Source organism: Pleurodeles waltl, chromosome 4_1 (assembly GCF_031143425.1).
Source record: "Pleurodeles waltl isolate 20211129_DDA chromosome 4_1, aPleWal1.hap1.20221129, whole genome shotgun sequence".
Lineage (NCBI taxonomy): Eukaryota > Metazoa > Chordata > Amphibia > Caudata > Salamandridae > Pleurodeles > Pleurodeles waltl.
Window position 1 is genome coordinate 289,742,583 of NC_090442.1, and position 23,315 is coordinate 289,765,897.

The 23,315-nt window shown below is 42.1% G+C and overlaps 1 protein-coding gene across 1 annotated transcript in view; it reads left to right on the plus strand.

The window, feature by feature from the left end:
• Window positions 1-23,315, plus strand: part of POLR3B (RNA polymerase III subunit B) — a 776,005-nt gene that overhangs the window by 89,160 nt on the left and 663,530 nt on the right. The window contains exons 3-4 of the mRNA XM_069228350.1: window positions 16,918-16,974; window positions 17,067-17,131. Coding sequence (XP_069084451.1) covers window positions 16,918-16,974; window positions 17,067-17,131 — 122 coding nt within the window. The remainder of the gene's footprint in view (window positions 1-16,917; window positions 16,975-17,066; window positions 17,132-23,315) is intronic.

Consider the following 23,315-nt stretch of genomic DNA (forward strand, 5'->3'; position numbering starts at 1 on the left):
TAAAGTTGTGTTGTATAAACACTGGCTTTCAAGATTTGCAATATTTGAGGTTAATTTATGTATGTACTTTTCTAAGATTTTATCTTTCCTCAATTTTCAATAGCGAAAAGCATGCTGATAAAATAGTTCAGATAAAATTTGCTCATTGTGATAGATAAAATGAAAGCAGGGATTCATACGTATCTAATCTAACAACTTAACTAGGAACTATGCAATTACCCGTGAACATGTTAAGCATAGAATAATATGCACATTTATATGTATGTGCGCACGCACACACAAACATAGTATACATACCTATATATACATATATATATGCGCACACACACATTTATACATTTAACCATGAGTAAAAATACATTTGTTAAATAGACTTGGAGTATGTACATATTTTATTATTACGAAATAGTAATTATACATATTTCTTAAAGAAATACACATCTCTAGATATATGCATATAATCCGATTATAAATGTTTACCAACACAGGCATATGCAGTATATTGCTGTTTGGATATGGTGGTTAGGAAGGGAAAAGCCAACTCTTGAGTAGTCTTCTGAAGACAAGAAAGTTATCTGTGGATCTTATATTTGGGTGAAATGAATTGCATAGTTTGGCCGCTTGAACATAGAAGGATGTATGCCACCTATAGTCTTTGTCTTGTATGGTGGTGTTTTAGGGTAGGGTGCCAATCTTGAGTGGATGTTTCTATGTTGAATGCATTTAGGGATTTTTATTCCTGATGAAAAGCGGTCCTGTTCCATCTGTTGTTTTGTGGGTGATACAAAGCTGCTTGAAGGTGGATCTTCGGGCAACCGGTCACCAATGTAGTTATGGTGCGATAGCTACAGGCCTGGTTGGTTCACTAGGAAAAATATTTCTACTGCCATAGGTCTAATCTGTTTATTATGAAAAGTTATACTAAACACATTAGGCTTGACATATTGATTGTGAAAAGCATTTGCTGAAATCAACAGACATTTAAGGGTAGATTGTTAACTCTGTATGAAATCATACATATAGGTATTTTGTTATACAAAATGTCAAAGTACATTAATAGGTACTGACTTTAGGGGTTGGTTACTGCCTCTGACAAATCCTAAGGGGAGAAGATTTGCACTGCAATAATTCTTGCCAGAATCTCTTCTTAGATGCATACCAAGGTCCTGTAATTATTAAAAGAAATAAATAACATCCATCCATATCTATGCATTCCTATTGATACCTAAAGAAACTTTAGGTTCGCTCTGTTCTACCAGTGGTCTGCCTGAGTGTCAATTACACACTGCTTCTATCCAGAACAGCGAATGGCTGGTATTAATGGCTCAGTGTGCATCAGTCATTGGCTGTTTTGCCTTGTGAATTATGGCATCTTTTGATCATGTGAGTACAGCCACTTAAAAATAAGTGTCCTCCAGTATCAATGCTGGTTGGCCATTTCTTTTGAATTTTCTCCTTTTATAGTTCCCCTTCCATTTCTTTGCTTCTTGTCATTTTATTGTAATGTTTCTTATGACCATACTACATCACTCCAGGCAGTGCAAATGGGTTGCTTACTTGCAACTCATTTCAGCTGTAGTGTGCAGCTATCCACGTGCCCTCTTTCTGCAAACCAGGAAATCATTATTGACTGCTCTTTTCTATAGTGTATTATTGATTTACCGTTTTACCATTCTAAGGTTGCCAACAGGTTGGTTCTACATGTGGCAGCCATGCTTGAGCTTTAAAACCTTTGCAAGTCAGACACCCGCTGCTGTGCTCACTTTTGTTTTTGCAAACAGAAGGTAGCATATTTCCTTTTTTTCTACTAGTATTCTTTTCATTGATCTTGCCTATGTTGTTGAGTTTGTGTGGTTGTGTCAGAAGGTGAATGGAAGGATTAGTCAGTGGATTGATGAATGAATTAATGAGTGCAAAGATCAGTGGCAGAGTCTGAGTAGGATGACGTATTGAGTGTCTACAGCCATCAGTGACACAAAAGGCATCAATCAGAAGCAAGACCTGTTGGCATTACCAATGCTTATTTTACCTTTCCTTCAGGAAGCCAGGAATTTAGTCGTCCTGACTGAAAAAGAGTACCCTCGAAAGATTTGATTGGCGGGGTACAATTGATGACTCTTGATCACCAGTTCAGCACATTTGTGTTTATTAATTTTAAATCATTTAACTGCTTGTGGTTTCTCTTACTGCCAGTCTGCGAATAAGAATAGATCTTTGCCTCCCATTTTGACCTTTATCTCCCTGCCAGTATGCTTGGTACTTGCTCTCTGCAGACATCTTCTGCAAGAGTTAGTAAAATGGTGCCACCATCGTTTTGTCCTTATCTTCGACTGTTGGCGAGAATCCTACACCCTCATTCTGTTTACAGGGGATAATGCATGAGAGTCATTATCAAAAAGCTCTATGAAATATCTAATCTATTTTACACTGTAGGTCTTTCACTCTGCCTTTGAGACCTGTAAAACATTTATGTTTGCAGCTTTTCCCTGTGCTCAAATCTCCTTAATTCCAAGTTGCAGATCTCGGTGATGGTGCTCTTCGGGAAGCTTGGGTGTTGCACTGGGTCTGGGTTGTGTCATTTGTATTCACTGCGTGCGTTGTCGGTGTACTTGCCATCATCTCTCTTTATTTTTGTTGAAGGTAAACCTTACTGCCAGTCTTCGGACCTGCCCGTCATGATTTCGCTATTTTATTCCTCTCTTTTGTGTAAGCTTTCCTTAGACCTTGGTTGTTTGCCATGCAACAATTTGTTTGTCAAATCCCCGTTTGAAGCCATGCTTTTCTTTTTCTAATGCTTTCCTTCTTGTTTTCGTAGTGTACAAGTATTTTATTGCATCACAACTCAAATATCCTGCATCCTTGGGCTGTTGGGTTCTTCTCTTTGACGTTTTCCAAGAAACCCCAGCCCTGCAAGTTTGTCAGGTTCTATCCTTTAAGCATCAGTCCTACTGTTTATTACTGTTACAATTGTGCAAGTTCAGGTGCTGTTGCCTTCTTACTGGTAATGAGAAATCAGCACCAAGACATTATTTTGCATTTATCTGTTGGTTCTTTTAACACTTCCCCGCAGAGAGGCCCACATTGTTGGGACTGGCAGTGCGGCTTCTGGAAAGGGTTACCCTTATCTTAAAACCTCTTGGAAAGAGGTGAAGAATCGACCACTGTGTCAAGCCCTCCATTAAGTGAGACTACTCTGACCCTGACCATTGTCTTTTGCTTTATTAACAATGTGTTCAAGAAAGTAAATAAGGCCTAAAGTTCCTAATTTCATTCAATGCCCATTGTTAGTTGCACTTTTGAAGAACGCAGCTTTCTTTATCAAGCTGGTAATTCCAAAATAAACACATACTGTGAGAAACTACACAACTGGCCCATGTATAATATCGGCCGGTATTGCTGCAAGAACCCCTTGATGGCTTATAATATTGAACCCTATTACAAAGTTCCCTGTTATGTATTCATGTGGTGTAAGCACCAGAGTACTGCTTTCAATTTGAGCTGAACTTTCAATGTTAGAATGAATTGTGAGTATGTGTAAAATTTCCTTTTCAAGTTCCATAAACCATTAGACTTCCACTTTGATGCTCCATGTAATATAATCATAGAAGAGACAATCTCCAACCTTTTGAGTACTGTGAGCTACTTATGATCAGTCAAGAACATTGTGAGTGACTAAAAGGCCGGCCAACTAGTGCACTGTTTGTGAAATCCCAGCCCATTAAGATGATAAACATATTTTAAGCACTAACTTGCAAGGAACGCAAAACGCCGTTACTGAAATAAGTAAATTGGAGCTCAGTTTAAACATATACAAGAAAAGGGTAACTTTGGGCGTAGGTGCCACTACACAAGCTGCACTATTGCTAGCTACGCCTTTGACACCAATCCCATCAATTGTATCAGTGAATTCAAAGAAGGAGGTGAATGTCACAAATATGCAAACATAATGTGGCAGTTCTGATTCACATGCAATGAAAACGTTCTCCAGCCTTCAAAATGCTTAAGGCCATTGATTGTACTGGGATCACCCTTCACAAGTACTGAATCTCACCTTCCTTACACAGTTTACAAGACACCAAAGTTTGTAAGGTATGCAGCCAAGGCATTCCTGGCATATTTCTAGTAGTAGTAGTAGTAGCGGCTGTGAAACTCTCTGCGCTGGTAGCTCGCGATCAACGAGTTGGAGACACCTAAAGAGACTTACGCAGATATTGAAGGTACGACTGCACTCTGATTTTCCATCTCCCTGCTTTCTTTAGTGTCATGTACTCCGCTTGGCCCCGATTACAAGTTGAGGTATTCTGGGTGTAATGCTGCTACTCTTAAGTACAGGTTGAATTTGCACTTGTTTTTTCCAGGTATAGTTTTAAGTCTAAATATCTGAAGACACCACGGCAATGTAGACTCTGCCTATATTATAAGGAATCCATCCTGCACCTTGTATGCCGCTGCCCTGAAGTGAACACAGAAAGGTGCACCTTCTTAAGACCTATATATATATATTTTTAAAGAATATTTCCAAGGTAAAGAAACCGTGACATTTTATTTGATCACGGGAAAGGCGTCCGAACCCCCACACTCTACAACATTTTTAAATTTGGTGTCTAAGAAACTTGATAACTTTCCACTTTTGAGACTGTAGGATGAACATTGCTTAAAGTTTTTTTTGCATCACCAGTTTTACTACGTTTTTAAAATGTCATCAACTAATTTCAATAAAGTGTAAAGCAAGTAAATAGTTGTACATATTTCCTGTATGTGGCCTCTGATAATATGGCAATCAGCATTATTTCAGCTTCATACATTGAAGTTAATTCATTCATGTTACCTTATGTAGCTCTTGGATGCTATTAATTGCATGTCTGCCTTCACTGGTGTAAGTGGATACTTAGTAAATGGTTACACAAATCTCCTTCGGCCATGAAGCTTGAGGAAATGTTTCAGCATAATGCTCCAGGTGTTTAATGTAATATACTTAGGCCTTGAGCAGGTTTTCATAAGCTATTACCAGTCCTCCAAAGCAGCAGCACTCTGCCACATGTCTCTTCCCTTGCAATGATGCCGGCACAGTGAATTATCTATCTAGGATGGGTATCTGCTTAATCAGTCCTAGTGTGCAGTGTTGAGTTCCAATGTGATCTTACTTCCTTTAAGTTTAAACAGTGTGGATGCCAAGTGAGGATGCTCTTCCGCTAACGTACATAAAGCCAAGTCTGCATACTGGGCCTGTGCACTGCAAGTCTAAGGATCTCCCATTTCAAACTAGGACTCTTGCCTGCCCTTGCTAGTTTAAGTGTTAGTGATGGAAGTTTAATAAACAGGTGCCTGGGGATCAGCGGCAGGATAATATTGAGTAGGTAAAGAAGCCAGAAGAGGACAGCCATTGCAGAAGACTTTGGCCATCATTTCAAGTGTGGCAGGTGTAAAAGGCCACTTGCCATACTCCCGAGGGCAGGTCACCGCCCGTGCGTTGACCTTCCCATGGCCCCTATTGAAAGTTTCATGCTGGGTCAGTGGAAACAGCCCACAACCTTGAGGCCGGCTCGTAATCGAGCCAGCGGCAATGTTGTGGTGCATAGGGTGCAACAGCACCCGTCGCACTCTTCATTGTCTGCTGTCAATGGGGGCCCCTGCACTGCCAATGCCAAGTGCATGAGCAGTGCAGGGGCCCCCAGTCTCTGCTAACTTTTACATGGCGGTGCATCACTCATTGTTGCGTATGATTTCCGGGTTCTACACACAAGTGAGTGATTTTAAGAAACCATATCCTTCCACATACCATGGCAGAGCACCCCCGCCTATGGCATGGCAACTTGATAAGTACAGATTATAATCACTCATGCATTTAACATTTGTAATGTACATAACATGTATATCTCACCTTCCTAATTGCTGTAGGCGAGTCTGAATTCCTGTCAAGGAGGTGGCTATTAAAACCCATCCATGATGCACAAACACAACCTGAACTTGCATACAGTTATACACACATTAAAATATGCAATGTAATAGAACACACATTTTGGATCAATAAAGGGATGGTTCAGATGCTTGAGATTATGCACTTTGATAAGACTTAAAAAAATGCGTGTTGTGATGCGTGTCCTGCAATTTACCTATAAGATATAGCGTGCCCATGCCTGTTGATATTGAGGATGCAGATGATGATAACCCAGATGATGACTGTTTGCCACATGCACAACTGATGCAACATAAACATGATGGAGATGGTGCAGCCATCAGAAACAATCTAATTCACCATTATGTTTTAATACAACTTCTTACGTTGGTTACCTTATTAGGTATTAAACTTTGTAAAGATGAGCTTCAGTTTTTATGCCAAACAATATTTACTATGTAATGGTACTAAAATTGTATATCTTTAAAGAATGTTTAGATTTTTTTAGATAATACAACAAAATAAAGTGAAATATTTTTCATCTTTCAAACTAGTTTTGCAAAATGTTTTTCATGTGTGGTAATAGTATTAAACTAACTGGGAAACCTGACATTAACCTGTCACACATACAATGCTTACTAAAGAAAAATATTCAAGAATGTGAAACCCAAATAACTCTATACTGCTTTACTTGTGTCTACGGTGTCCTTTTTGGCAGCGCTTTATCCTTGTGAAGACATTTCAGCAGCACTGGCGGATCTTCTCCGTGGTCTTACAAGAAAGTGATTGTTAAGAAGTAGATAAAAGTGGGGGAATTGCTTGTTGTACTACTATACCTAGGCAATATAGTGGGCTGAACTACAGACATTCTGTGCCTCTCCAAAATGAGATTAATTCCCTCAAGAAGGGGCATCTGGCCTTGTGCCAGCTGAATGCAGAGGTTTGTAATAGATTGAGCTATTGTCCTACATACAATTTCCGTACCCATTTTCAAATTACATGGCTCTTGCCCTTTGATCTAGCTTTCAATCCCTTTGTTGCTAAGTTTGTCTCCCAAACCAGCCCAGGATGTCCCTCAGTGTAACACTGCTTTCAGTAAGGTTCTGTGCATTTGCTTCTGTGATTCTGAGCTCTTGAGCATGACCAGACTGAATGTCAGGCACCCTGTGTATTGGGTCAGACAATGTTTGTGGCAACTATTATTTCACTTTGACTTTCTTGAATTTCAGATGATGTACCATGTACATCTTGGCGTTTACTTGAAAATGTGTCTCTGAACGACACCTTAGGTTCAGTTGATTCTGTGTGGAAAACAGATTCTGTGATGAAGTGGTGGAAGTGGCAGTGATTGTTAAGGTGGTTGGTGTACTGTGGCTCTCTAGTCAGGAGGATATGCTTAGACGTTAGGGTGAGGTTTGACCTTAGCTCTCTATTATCATGCATTGGTGCTGTAAGGATTGTACATATTCTGTCATGTGAATCTCAAGGTACCCGTAAAATCTTTGAATTTTTTGGTATTGAACTCGTACCCATGGACCCCAGAGGGGGTAACCGAGAACTAGCTCTATGCAGAAAAGAAGCAATGTGGATACTACGCCTTAGAGCGGTAGAGACTGGTCTCAATACGGACAGGGAATTGGAATACTTTCTAGGTGATTAAGGTATGAGACATGTTACCAATTACACTGAGAATAAATATATAACCCTATATTATGGGGAACATTCATCAATAACTTACGTGTATTGGCGTAATAGCCTCACTTGCATAGCTATGTGTAGTTATGATATGTCATTGTAACTGAGTGATTTTTATTTTTTAATTTGTTGGGTGAAAAGAGTTACACCAATCATGTTGATTAATAAGGCTATTTATTTTATAATTTGAAACAATCCAAATTTGTTAACCATATATTGTTGTGTTAGACATGACGGGTTATATTTATGGCTCCGATAAACTATCCTGGCCATTGAATATTTCTGTTATGAAATGTTTGGTGTAATACTCTCTAATTCTCCCTTTTACTTGTGTACTTTATTTAGTCACTACTAACATTTTAAGTATGATGAGAACATCATACTCTATATTCTTTAGGTTGGACACCCTTTTTTTCTCTTCAACAATGTTTCTGCCCGCCGGCCCAGCAGAATGTTTGTTATATAGCCGGCGGAGTTCCAGGTGGGCTGGCGGTCAATAGAAAGACTGCCAGCCTGAACACGGCGGTGAAAACCGCCGTGTTCATAATGAGGGCCAAAGTGACCAATCAGGGTTGAAGCACTGTTTGTGCCACCCTTCATGTGAAAACATACAGAATGGCTCCCAGCTTGCCACTGCAGACTGGAAGGGCAGTGCTTGCACTACCAGTTAAGCTTTGCTATTTGAACCTATTGCACTCTATCCCTTAACATTATATGTAAGTCTCCCCTAAGGAAGGCCTGTCTAGTCCTATGGCAGGGAGCAATAGTTTGCTAAGTAAGACCTATGTTTTACAATTTTTCTTAACAGCAACACTTTTAAATTGTCGTGTTGCTGCAGGTAAAGTTGGTAGTCCTATTGCCTAGTATAGGGTTCCCACATAGGATCCCCACCCGGTTAACTTTTGTTTGGGACTACCAAACTGAGTCATGTGAGGTATCAAATTAATTGTGGCATTAAATGCGACCTGATGCCCAGGTTTAAGTTAATGTCACTATTAATGGTGAGCAGCTTTTAGAAATGTGCCCTCTGTGCTCTGCTGCCTAGCAGCCTCATAAAGGCATACACACCCAGACAGGTTTCTGACCTTTTTGAGAGACATGTGAATGACTCCCAGGCCCAGAAACAAAGGGCAGTGCCCCTCCAGTGAGTTGTCACCTCCTCTGCCCAGATGGCCATTCAGGGGGTTAGCCCAGAGGCAAACTTCAAAGGGGAAGCCGCCTTTGATGGCCTGCCTTCCCCAACACCCCTGAGCAGGATGCCTTCTTGTTCCTGTAGACAGCATAGGGACAGAGAGGGGAAACTCATTTGTTTTACTGTGGGCATGTAACCCTCAAATAGCCATACTTCCAGGGTGGACTACCTTGCTCCTCACGACCGAGGATTGATTGTACCTTCTTGAAAGGGGCAATAATGTGGCATTCTGGAATAACCTGATGCCACACATCACAGGAACTTCATCACTAGGTATGAAATGATCCAGTAGCTCTTTAGCTAGTGACAGGGTAGTCCCCCCCCCCCCAGTTAATTTTTCAACTTTTCACCTTCTTTAAATACAGTGAGGCGACCCCTTCACCTCGGCCACCTTCACTGACCCAGCATATTTCCTCCGTCCAATGAAAGACGGGGGAGCAGATACTGTTCCATCTTTCAACCTGTTCTAACACATATCCATCAATGGACATCTGAGCACCTCGATTTCCGAAGACATAGGGAGTTAACCACTTCCTGTTAATATCTTTTGAAATCTATGTATTCAGTGTTTGAATGTTGGCTAGGATACTGATTTTGCTGAAGTTGATAGACAGAGTAGTATTAAATTAGGAAATGGTTACACTTAAGCAATATATCACACCAGCACCCACAAACCAACTCAACTGTGTGCTTTTAACAAGAACACACTTGCTAAAGTATGAAAAGATAACACAGATTTGTTTTTAATATGTTACATACTTAGCTAAATGAGAGATTATATGTTTGATGGCATGTGTGGCTGTAGATATACATACTCTACATACTTCTGCCATCTAGTGTTGGTTCTGGAAGGTTGCAAGTTGCTTTTCTCTAAAAAAAAAAAAAACTCCAAGTCACGAGGTGTGTTGACTCCTCTTTGCTGGTAATGCGCATGGGCATTGACTCCATTGTTAGAATGTTTTCTTCCGCCGTCTGGTCCGGTTGTACTTCACTGAGGTCCAGGTCGAGATCGTTTTTCCAGACTTTTTCCGTTTGGGATCCACCCCTTATCGTCTGTATTGTTGTTGAAAGCGTCTGTTCATCCCTTGCGTTTCGGAACCAGGAAAACCTCAACCGTTGGGTTGTCCAGCTCCGACAGAGGCCTCCAGGGCCGCGCCCTTGGGGCTGCTATTTTATCAATTCCTAAAACTCGAGAATGAACTCCTGATGGCACGGACTCCCTTCTGTTTTTGTCCTAAGCAAAGGCTACCGGGCCACCACTGCCTTCAGGACATGGTTGGCACTGAAGGACAGATTTAGATGCCCTACTCTCGTGCCCGGCACTGAAACACAAGCTTAAGCTGACCATCTTGGCTCCAAGCCAGTCAGCTCCAGGACCAACAATCCCAGTCTCCCAGTCGTCACTGATTACTTCAGCACCAAAAGAATCCTCGCAAGCAGTCTCGGCACCAACCGTTTCGGCTCTGAAACACGAGAGTGCTTCGGCACCCAAAGAAACTGAAGTCCTCCCCATCTTTGGAACCAAGTCCGTCAGTTGAGCCTATCCTCCATAAAATGAAAGAGCAACTTGATGCGAAACAGAAAAAGCTCCACATACTGATACAAACAGCCCGTATTTTGGTAAAGACTGTCGTGACAACACCATCATAGAAACAGCTTTCTTTTGCAGGGGCCATCGATGTGCCTGTTGCCGAAAAGGACTTTGTAACTTCACACCCTCCTCTACCTGCCTCTTCTCAATGAACGTAAAAGGGTGAACTTTCAAGCTGTTAATGATGCTCCACCTCCTGACAAGGAGAGCAAGCTTACATATGCCTCTGGTAAATGTGTAGCAGCCCAAGCAGTCAACCACTGACGTATAGTAAATACTCAGGGACTGTTAGCCAGATATGACTGCACCCACTGGGACGAGATGGAGGAACTCTGTCAGTGTCACCAGATCCTCTGGGTCTGCTCACGTTCCCAACACGTCCACCACTGAACAGCTCCAAGACTCTGATAGATAAATCACAGAGGCTAAGAGAGTTGAAGAGGGGAAGAGGGGATTAGGAAGGGAAACAGCTGGGAAGGAGACCTGGAGTAAGAAAAAGGTTAGAACACACAATATGAAAATTATATCTCCTTAAATCAATACTAGACTATGATTCTAAGCATAGTCATTCTGAAAACATGAACAATCTACAAATTAAGTTTAAAATGACTAAGTTTCAAGATGGCCGGATACCTGTAAGGTAATCAAGATGGATTAAATGAAAACTTTCTTATTCAAGTACTTTCCTTTACATGAGAATCAGAAAAACATTCAGACTAAATTTTAAACCAGTCATATAAATCCTTTTTTGAGAATGCATACTAGGACCATACAATATTGCATCTAGAAACTCTGATCTTCTGTGTACTCTTAAAATGTTTCAACACAAATTGCGCATATTGTAGATTTTTATATATATATATATATATATATATATATATATATATATATATATATTAAACACCATAAAAGGATTGTGCACCATGAATAACACAATATGGATTCAGGAAAACAAATCACATAACTTGTCAACTCGAATATTACATGATAAATATCTTAGAATAGTGGCATACAATAAACAACATGAATTAAACTCAAGGAGAGAATCGTGTGTCTTGCCGATTCGAGTGTCACCTTGTAAAATGCCAAGAAATGGTGGTACGCAATGAATATCAAAGTCAAATCATCATTAAATGAATCGCGCGTCTTGCCGATTCGTAAACCACGATGTAAATGCCAAGAAATAACAGCTCACAATGAATAACAAGATCAAAGTACAATGAAACGAATCGCGCGTCTTTTGCCGATTCTTAAGCCACCATGTAAATGTCAAGAAATGGTAGCGCGCAATGAACAACAAAGTTAAAACACCATAAAACGAATCGCGCGTCTTGCCTATTATTAAGCCACCATGCAAATGTCAAGAAATGGTAGCGTGCAATGAATAACAAGATTAAATTATCATGAAACGAATCGCACGTATTGCCGATTCGCAAGTCACCCTGAAAATGTCACAAACACTCAAGCGCATATTTCACACGCGCAAAGTACTCTGTCAAATCATAAAAGAATTAGGCCCAAGAACATGAGAGTTCTCGATAACGGCGTCGGGAGGACAGCCCAACCACCGCCTTACCGCCCAGAACAAGGATCTCCAAATGAAGAATGAAAGTCAGATGTCTGGAAGATCAAATAGGCCACCGGGACTGGAGCTCAGGAAGTAGCTGCTGCTCTGCACCGGGACCTCTGAATAGTGAGCATTTGGAGCTGGGCTGGCTCCTTTTTAAAGAGTCTTGGCCCAGCCCACAACCACACCTAGGCATGTTGCAGGGAAAGTCTCTAGAAGGCCGTGGAAAGGGATCACACCCTAACACACTCTGAAAGCCTGCAGCAATACATTGCAAATGAACAGCATTTGTAAGCACATTAAAAATAAGTCTTCAGGATTGAACTCTGCAATGCAAAAGGTTAAACCATAACATATCAGCACAATGCATAAATTTCGTTGTTTTGAGAGTGCTGGCTTTTTGCATTCTAGTCGCCAATAGAGCGCGCACTGCCCTGGTGTTGACAAAATCCTCCAATACTTCCTAGAGGAGCATAAGAAGAGAGGCCAGGAGATAGTTAGCAAGGGGCAGCATATCTCCAATAATTCAATCCGATGTGCTTTAGATTTCACTGGCACAGCTGCCAGAGGGATCAACACTAGCATCCTTTTACACCGATATGCATGGTTACTTATTTGCAGGTTTAAACCAGAGGTGCAGCAGGCCATACTGAACGTCCCCTTTGACAGAGAGCACCTCTATGGCCAGCAGGTCCATCAGCCACTCAAAAAAATGAAGAAACAGATGTTGATAAGTCTGTGGGCCTTACAAACCCCTAATACATGTGGGTCCTTTCACCATATACTTGCTTCAATGGGCTTCACTATCAATTTCCAAAAATCTTCAGCTTCTTCAGATCCAGCCTTATGTCGGAGCTCTTCTAGACATGCAGCTGGGATTAGCTTATCCCAACGCTGAATGAACTTTCAAACCCAAATATCGTGGTTTCCTTGCTTGCTGCGCCACTGGATTCAAGCTAGCCTGTCTGATGAAGGGTGATACCCTGAAACCAGTCCCAGGATACTTGAATCCTGTCCAGGGAGGACCTAGCTTGGCATTTCGGGCTGGTTCAAGACTGATTTGCGTATGGTTGGGTCCAAATTGCGGTGACATGGTAAGCAAAATAATGATGGATTAAACCTAGACCTGTGACTGGGGGTGAGTTTTGAAAAGTTTCAACACTCAGTCCATCATTTTATTTTGTGATGTTGGATTTGCTACAACATCCATCTTCTAGTGGAACATCTCCCAGCGGAACACAACAATTTTGCCATCCTCCTCAGCAGGATGCGGCAACAAGTCCACTAGTGGAAACTCCACCCACAAGTCCTACTCCCCTACTTACAAAAGTTCCCAGACATAGACATATTCGCAACGGAGGAAAACACAAAATGTCCAAGCTTCGCCTCCAAGTTTCTGCAACCTCAATCCAAAGGCAATGCCCTACAGATTAACTGGTCAGGGATATTTGCCTAGCTTTTCCTCCTCTCCCTCTTCTTCTATTTCTGGTTAGGAAGTTCAGGCAAACATCCCTCACACTGATTCTGGTAGCACCTACATGGGCAAGGCACCCGTGGTTCACCACCTGCCGATGACTATCAGTAGTTCCTCACAAGAGGCTTCCTCTCAACTTGGGCCTTCTCACTCAGAACCATGGTCAAATCAGGCACCCAAATACCAAGGAATTAAATCTTGCGATATGGTTCCTGAAGTCATAGAGTTTGGATACCTTAACCTGTCTCAAGAATGCATGGATATTCTTATGGAGGGACGCCTAGCCACCACTAGAGCAAGTTATGCAGAAAAATGAAAATGTTTTGTTTGCTTTTGTCTTTCCAAACAATTGGACCCTTTCAAAGTCACAGTGCGGGGTATTATTTCCTATCTTCTTCATTTGCAAAAAGCAAACCTGGTGTACACTTCTATAAGAATGCATCTGGCTGCCATAGCTGCTTACCTTCAGACAGCATCTTTCCCTTTTTAAAATTCCAGTCATCAAAGCCTTCATTGAAGGACTTAAATGAGTGATTCCACTGAGGATTCACCCAGTGCCTTCTTGGAATTTTACTATTGTACTCACAAGAGTCCACCTTTTGAGTCTCTACATTCATGCCGTCTTCAGTTCTTAGCATGGAATGTGGCATTTTTAGTTGCTTTCACTTCAGTTAAGTGTGTTAGTGAGCTCCAAGCTGTAACCCTGCAGGAAACCTTTTTCCATATACACAAGGATCAAGTAGTGCTTCCCACCAACCCTAAATTCCTACCAAAGGTGGTATCTCAGTTCCACCTTAAATAATCTGTTGAACTGCCAGTCCTCTTCCTGCAGTCAGATTCTGTCGCTGAAAGAGCTCTTCACACTCTAGATGTTAAGCGAGCGCTAATGTTCTAAATTCGTCCTCCTCTCCTCAAACCTTCGGCCTGTTCTCCTCAGGATTCCTTGTCATATCATCCCTATCACCTTATCTCGTGTTACACGTTCTTCCATTAAAATGTCTCATTATTTTTCTGACTTCAGCAACTCCTCTGGCCCACATCCTTCTCCTTTCTCTGATGTACATCCTGTCATCTCTGGATGTCCTGTCATCAATGTTTCCCTCCAATTCCTGTGGTTGGGTATTATCTGTGTTTTTCCTCTTCCCCATGCTTTTGCTCCCTCTTGCTATTCTTGCATCCTTTCCTCTAGTCATCTGTTCTCTCTTCTCCTTCTCTGAGCCCCTTCCACCCCCCTTCACTTTCTCCCACTTTTTTCTCCCTTCAGCCAGCCTCTCACCTTTCATATTCCTGTAGCCATTCTGCTTCTTTCTTAAAAACTCTGTACAAACATTGCCCTCCTCTGCACTTTGGAAACTGTTTTATGTCTAAAGATTTTGCAGTAACTCATGAAACTGAAGTTAAACGTGCATTTCAGAAGTGGTTGATAGAAACGGAAAGGACCCACAAGGCCTGATATGGGGTAGAGAAGGTTTGGCTGCGCACGAAGGCCCCTTGCTGTATATGATCAGTCAGAGTTTGGATTCTCAGTTGTATGGCTGCACTTGGGTTCAAGTAACTTTCTGTAGCTGCTTGGCCTTCTCATCAGTAGGGTTGGACATACTTGGGTGTTCGTGCTTTATATTCCCTTGTCCCGTCCTTCGCCATGGCAGTACAGCATGAATTAAAGCTTCTTCTACGCGACAGGTGACATTAAACTATTTCTTCACAGCTCCCACCACAAGTACTGCTGGAAAATGCATTTGTTACCTTTGCATCGCCTTTGAGCTTTCAGCTCACCCCCCTTATCAGCCTTGCATGTTCAGACAGGTGATGTACATCAGATCCCAGGGTCTACTGTGACCTTGCCACCCAACCTTCCTTTTCCATCCCTCACAGTGTGAGTCAGTCTGGGCCTCGTCTTCATTACTCTCACAGCCACTAGGGCAGTGTGGTAAGATTCTGGCTGGCAGATCCCGAACAGCGATACTGACTGGAATATATCGGAGATCCCAGCGAGCATATCACTAACTTTAGGTGCCATAAAAGAGATTGTCCGGGCAGCTTTGAATGGCTTAACGATGCCGCGGGCTGAGAATCCAGTGGGATTCAGTCAACGTGCCTAAATATAATGATCAATTAGTGTTTTATTCTTGATGCTTAACCCATCCTAATACAGCATGAGAACCGTGAAGTAGCATTGTGCATTCCACGGTAAGAAGTAGTATAGTGCTCAAAGCAGAAGGCCGCAGGTTTGGGTGACAAGTAAGAATTCATCCTTAAGGATGCCCAGTATTTGTTTTGAGTGTGTGAAGGAGGATAAGGTGGGCAGGTGTTTCTGTTTTCCCTTCCCTTAAACGAGCATTGACAGAGCCTATAGGCCTCCCCTTTGAAGGACAGTAGCCCATCAAAGATCAGCAGGGGGCTGATCCAAGCTCTCGGTAAGTATGGGACACCATACGACTCAACTGCAGATGAAGGCAAGGATTAAATAAATACGTGCGCTTTCTGGGATTCCGTTCCCTTGCTGGTGTCACACCCCCACTGTCACACCCCCACTGTCTCTCACACACACACACACACACACCACACACCACACACACACACCCGCTGCCAACAAACGTGCTATTTTCAGCTTCTGCATTTACTAATTTTGTAATATTGGCATTATAATGTTAAACAACTGCGTGCAGAGAACTGCCAGCCTGGCTGCGGAGCCCGTGGCCCTGGTTGAATAAGCTGTTCCTCCGAGATAAGGGATAGTTGTTTTTGGCGGTAGTGATTGAGACTGCAGTCTGGCTTTGTCCTGGCTCACTGGGCTGGCACAGCATATCATTGTCCTGGCTGCCAGGGGACCTATTGCTATGTTTATCATGGCTAAACCCAAGTTTAGTTTTTTTATATATTTTTTTTGTAAAATAGCTTTCTCTATTTGGAAGGCTACACGTGCATTCTGAATCGAACCTGTATCATTCCTGACTTCTTTAGAATTGCACCACAAAAGTGCACCTCATTTTCGTTGTGTGTTCGACATGTTTTCAAAATAATTTAACAGACACATGGATGATGGGACATTGCTTTGCAGTTCTGCTTAGTAAGTTACGTTTACCTAGATATCTTAAACTCGCCTTTTATAGGTGTATTTGCAAGGGTGGTTTGGTCTCAAAATTTGAGATGTATGTACTTTTGAACTATTGTAGCAGACTACGATATTTCCTAGCATATATAATTTCTGTAGATTGGATCGTGGGTAAATAACAGATTGTAGAACTGATAGGCAAGCTCCTTGCAGACGTGAGCCTATTGCTGATGGTTTACTTTTGCTGCTTATTTCAGTGATAAAAAAAATAGCTCTTTTACATGGTGTTGGTGTTATGTACCTGCAAACTGAGCATTTGAGGAATGTGCCGAGTAGTTCATTTCCAAACATTTGCAAGTTTTGCTTCTGAGAAAATGCTGAGATTTCTGTGGGCTTGTAAGGCCTCTACTTCGTGAAAATCATTTTCATTTTCTGCTTTATCTGCAGGTGAAGGGTCTTGTGAAGCAGCACATAGACTCGTTCAACTATTTCATCAATGTGGAGGTAGGTGTCTTAATACTCACCAATGTAAGGGCTGGAGGTCAGTCAGCGAGGCAATTCTGCTTATTCTAACAGGCTGCTTTTTCCCTTTTTAGATAAAGAAAATCATGAAAGCTAATGAAAAAGTGACCAGTGATGCCGACCCGATGTGGTATTTAAAGTACGTAGGCGTTTATTCTCTATTTGTTGAGGAAAAAGGGTCTCAATCATAATAAATATATATATATATATATATATATATATATATATATATATATATATATATATGACTACAAAAAATGCTCGAAGTATGATCTCAATCAGCCCAAAGGGGTGGTGCGAGAACCGGCACGAGCAAGCCGGTAATTAGTCAAGCAAAAAGAGAATAAATATAATACTCGCACACTCGGGTTTCAGGAACAAAAAAAGATCAGTTTAATCTACACACAACGCGTTTCGACTGACACAGCAGCCTTGGTCACGTGTATATATACAGGTCAGTGGTGCAAACAAGTTGCTCTCAATCGGATGCATCTTTCGTCCCGGACTGAGGCGTACCTCAGCAAATCATATACATTTAAGTATATTGAAGCATATTTGCCCCCACAATAATGATGGGGAGTGGTAGATTTCCAAACCATGGAGGTTTATTAGAATATAAGTAAAGGTACAAATTCAAATCCATTTAAAATGAATAATAAATACATTAATATATTAGTCAGTACGATTCAAATCAGAATCGCAAATACAGAGGCAAATTTTTTTAAAGGTGCCATAAAGAAATTCAAAGCAAACTCATTTACCAAGTCAGACAGAAAGTTGTTGGCAGGTAAAATCTTTAAAGGCAAAAAAAGATTTTGGTCAAGTAATTAAGAAAGGAGTCTGCTCAGGAGTCTAACATATTTGGGCAAAGGCAAATGAAGCATCTCCTGAGCGGAAAGGGAATCTGAACTGACCAACTCCGCAATGCATAGTTGAATTATATCTTCTGTGATAAGTTTCACTCTGTACAGTTCCCATGAAGAGAGCCAATCAGGAGTGAACATGGTGTGATAATAAAGTCTTGGTCTTCTTCCCAGATGCCACACGGTGGAGTCTGCTGTATGACCTTCACTTGGATATCTGCATTAGGATGACACAGTTCAATCGTAACATATCCACTTCCTGGTGCAGGGCTCAGTATCCGAGTCTCTATGGAACCTACACAAACATTCACAAAGAAACCAAAACTGTGCAATACATTTTAATTAATGTTGACTTGTGCAGCCTAGCTCCTGAAAGGATAAGAGGAAGGCCCACAGCAGGCAGAAAAGCTTTGCAACTGTGAGCCATTTTAAATTGAGGCCTACGTTAACTATGGTCATCTTTAACATGAATATCACACAGTGTATAAGTATGCGTGGAACAGATTAATGTAAATGTTCATGCAAAACATTAATGTAATAGCTTCACTAATGACTGTTTGATTTCTATTCTGCCAAACTGCGGTAAAGTCGCTGTACCCTTTTCTGGCGTTTCTAAATTCTGTTCCACGTGTGAGGTAACTAAATTGTATCAATTGTACTGAAACAATGTTTGAAGTATATACCCATCATTTTACCCTTGAGTTTTTCTGCACCACACGATGACCATTCTGGAAAACCATAGAACATGTTACCATCATGAAAGACGTCGAATCCTTCAACATTCTCTGGTGCAAAGAGCCCATGTTGAGTAATGCTGTCCCAGTTTCACTCGTAGGTCCCTATGGCTCATCTAACACTGTCAGCTGAAGAGTAGGGAATTTGTACTATAGACTGTAGCTCTAATCTTTGTCTTTACAGCATTACCGAAAGATTTGCACGTACCCATTCTGCAAGTGCCTCATGGTTATTTAATGCACACTGTCACCTGGGATGATTAGGCTTAGCTGGTTGAGGCAGCTACACCTCAGACTTAGGCAAGAATCTATTGACCAGTGGTAACTGAGAGACTCCCGTGGCCTGTGTTATATTGCAATCCCTAATCCTGTAAGTATGCTGTGTTTGTTAACTTCTGAACATCAAACAGCAATTTTATGTACTCATAGGTTCTATTGTGGGCTCTGTTTAGTGGAATATTTCTGCTTCTGAATTCCCCCTCAATTAAACTCTCCTTCATCTAAAAAAAACAAAAAACAGTTGGAGAGGTAGTGTTACCTACCCTTTGAATTTTCACCCCACCCCCTTTGAGCCCTGCTCTCCCTGTCAGGAATTCTTAGATAAGCTCCTGTAGATCTACTGGACTATAGGGTATATTGTGATAAAGTAATGGGGAGTAGCCCTAGACCTCTTTATCCCCTCATCTGTCTTCAGGAACCTAGAGCAATCCAAAGGTCCAGTATAATCACTCAATTCCTAGATCTCATGGGCCCTGTTTGCCATTAAATGACCAGAGAACTTGTTAAGAGTGGCTGATCTATCCCATAACACAAGACTATTATTTTTGATGTCATGAAAACACATGTGAGACAACCTTTCCAATAATAGCCACTCATTTATATAAAGGATTGCAGCTAGTCTGCAATTCTTGATTGGTTTACTCTACCGATGAACATACTCTTACACATCTATTGCTTAGATGGCACATGCAAGGCTCTCCAACCAAGAGGTGTTTCTGATTACAGATTTCAGTATTCCCATTACTCCCTCTCTTGAATCTGTGTACCTCTCTCATTCTTATTCTGGAAGTATTATGTCCACTCAATGGTGGAATTGTAGACTACTCATAAAAAGTTAAAGCGCATTGGGAACTATTTATGCATTTGTGCATCTTAGTCAACATGCTCCATCCCTCATGTATGCTTGGCCTGGCTATATTTCACTTTTTTTCTTATAAACTGTGTGTATTGGAACTTTTAGTCTCATGCTCAGAAATGTTCTTTCTCTCATGATGATGATGAATTTATTCATCCATTCAGACCAGTAGTAGGTCCAATAAAAGTTGCCAAGTCTCCCAAGATCTGGCTGCAGGTTTTACCAACATACTTTGCTCAAAACTCAGTTCATACTGCTTATTAGATGCTTTTTAGCATCCCCTGGATCCAGTCCTTAAGTTGCAAAGCAGTTTCTCGTTTTTACAGAGTAGGCCCTGAGAACAAGGATCTAGTTTAAAGCAACAATCATTGCAGTTCAACTGGCAAGCTAGTCCCAATCTATCTACCGGTTGTGACATCGGTCTCTGCTACATCAGTTTGGCAACCAGGGATGATCAATTCACAAGGCCTTCACTTCACAATAATGATCACCTAGAGATGCAGAGTAATGATACAGATGCCAATCAAGAGACCAGTAGTGGTGACCATAAGGACCTACACACGACAAGGTGTTACAGTATTGTGATGGCCAAGAAGCATTTTCTATTGAGACCGCATCACCCCTGCTGTATAATGAGGGAATCCATTGCTTTGTTGGCTGAGCCAAATCTTTCACTTAAAGGGGCACTGGTCAGGGAAAGTCATCTCAGGTAGTCTCAGGAGATCTGGAGAGTACCCTTACTAGTTGCTTACTATCTTAATGTTGTTGTATATAGCACCTGGACCGTAAGATATTAGGGTGTTTCACATAACACTTGATAATCCATACAAAATAAAGCTTGTATACGTTTAACAATCAGTAACCTTCAATGTAGTATACATTACATTATTTCATTGGCAACACAGTGCGAGTGTATCAGCCGCAATGGGTGATTGTTCAGAAACTGGCAAGAGAGGTGACTTTTGAGGTACTTCTGGAAGAGGATAAGAGTGACTGCTGCCATCTTGTTGGTTGGAGAAATACCCACAGCAAAAAACTTTGCTTTACAGCATGAATCCGTTTCAGGATTCACATGCTGTGCCTTATCTGGCAGTCTAGTGGCTGGGTTCTGAATTGTCCCTTTTTCCCCTCTTTTTGGGGGTTGTCGATTACCATTTGGTGGTATGTCTTTGTAGGAAGCTGGCTCTATATTTACTATATCAAAATGAGATACAGTATGCACAGAGTCCAGGGGTTCCCCAAGAAGCTTGACAAAGGCAATAATAGATAATACTAATGCTCTATTTGTGGTAGTGTGGTCGAGCAGTTAGGCTTATCAGAGGGTAGTGTAAGCATTTGTTGTACACACACAAGCAATAAGTGAAAACACACACTCAATGACTTAACTCCAGACCAATAGGTTTTTATATAGAAAAATATATTTTGTTAATTTATTTCTAGAACCACAAGATTCAATTTGCAGGTAAGTACATTAAATGAAAGGTACTTTGCATAGGTAAGCTTAGTACTTTGAATCAAGTCGACAATGCGTACAGTTTTCTTTAAAATGGCAAAAAGCTATTTTAAAAGTGAACAAGCCAATTTTCAACAGTTCCTGGGGGAGCAAAATACAGTACAGATTGGTAGGTAACTTACAGGCTCAGTCTCCAGGGCATAGGTAGCCCACTGTTGGGGTTTCAAGGTAAGCCAAAACACCCAGTACCAGCAACACAGTGCCGGTTAGATGCAGAAGTCAAACAGGAGCCAAAATAACATGGGCGTCTATGGAGACAGTGGGTACTCAGGTTCCGGTGTGCTTTCAGGTAAGTACCCTTGTTGTCGGAGGGCAGACCAGGGGTTTTAGAGAAGCTCTGGGGTGAGGCCCACGTAGGCAACAGACACGCACCTTCAGCAGCACGGGGGTGGTTGGGTGCAGGGTGCAAACAGGGCGTCAAGTTCCCAATAGAACTCAATGGGCGGACCCAGGGGTCACTTAGGCACTGCAGGCAGGGCACAGGGGTGGCTTCTCGGCCAAGCCACCAACTGGATAGGGAGGAGGGCCACCTTATGGTCACTTCTGCACTGGTGGTCAGTTTCTCTCAAGTCTGGGGGCTTCGGGTGCAGTGCTTCTCCAGCCGTCAGATATCTTCGTCTCGGGCAGTCACGGTCAGGGGGGCCCTGGGATTCCCTCTGCAGGCACGACAGGCTTTGTTCTGCCCACAGAGTGCACAAAGGCAGTCACCCCATGTGGTCAGAAACTTGTCTGGAAGTGGCAGGCTGTCCTAGACCGGTCAGTCCTACACTGCCAGGCTGGCTGACATACGGGGGGCATCTCTAAGATGCCCTCTGTGTGCATTTTTTTGTAAATCCCACTCTGGCATCAGTGTAGGTTTATAGTGCTGAGAAGTTTGATGCCAAACTGCCCAGTGTTCAGTGTAGCCATAATGGTGCTGTGGAGTTTGTAATGACGAACTCCTAGATCATGTACTCAGTATGGTTACCCTGCTCCTTACAATGTCTAAGAATTGACTTAGACACTGCAGGGGCATAGTTATCATGCACATATGTTCTCACCTGTGGTATAGTGCACCCTGCCTTAAGGCATGCTAGAGGGGTGACTTACCTATGCCACAGGCAGTGTGAGGTGGGCATGGTACTCTGAGGTGAGTGCCGTGTTGACTTAGTCATTTTCTCCCCACTAGCACACACAAGCTGCAAGGCAGTGTGCATGTACTGAGTGAGGGGTCCCTTAGGGTGGCATAATACATGCTGCAGCCCTTAGTGACCTTCCCTGGCCACAGGGCCCTTGGTACCAGGGTTACGTTGTGCAAGGGACTTAACTGTTTGTCAGGGCTGTGCCAATTGGGTAACCAAGGTACAGTTTTTGGGAAAGAACACTGGTGCTAGGGCCTGGTTAGCAGGGTCCAAGCACACTTCCAGTCAAAGCTGGCATCAACACTAGGAAAAAAGTGAGGGGGGTAAACATGCCAACAGCATTTTCCTGCAGCCATCCTCTCTGTGATGTCAGGCAGCACCTCGGATCTTCCTGTGAGTAGTGTCCATCTTGAGATTCTTTTTTCCGCTGTCGGGTCTGGAAGAAACAGAAAAGTTTTTCTTAAATTTTGAGTTTTTTGGAAAAAAAATCAAACAATTCGGACAAGACTGCGAAAGAGACAATGACGAGAGAGAAGGGGACCCTTCTTTCTTCCTTTCGACAGGGGACCCTGCTGGCACAAGCCATGTGGTCGGAGAATGAGTGCAGGTAGGGGACATGGAAAATACCCAGTTTAAATTCTGCCCCATCTGCCACCACAAATTTGCACCAACGAGGTCTGCAACCTCTGTCTCCAGAAGGGTCAAGAGATGAGGCCTGCGAGGCTTGCGCAGAATTGTACCAAAGACCCTTAAGGTACACCAAAGACCGGCTGGAACCCTACACCGCCATGTCTAGCAATCAGAGTACATAGGTTCCACCTAAGGATCTCTCCCTGCCTACCATCGGCGCCAACATCGTCAAAGAACAGAGACAGCTCATGGCAAAGGATCATACATCGAAACATATGCGACTGACACTGAAAATAGACATGTGGCAAAGAAACCAGCAAATGATAG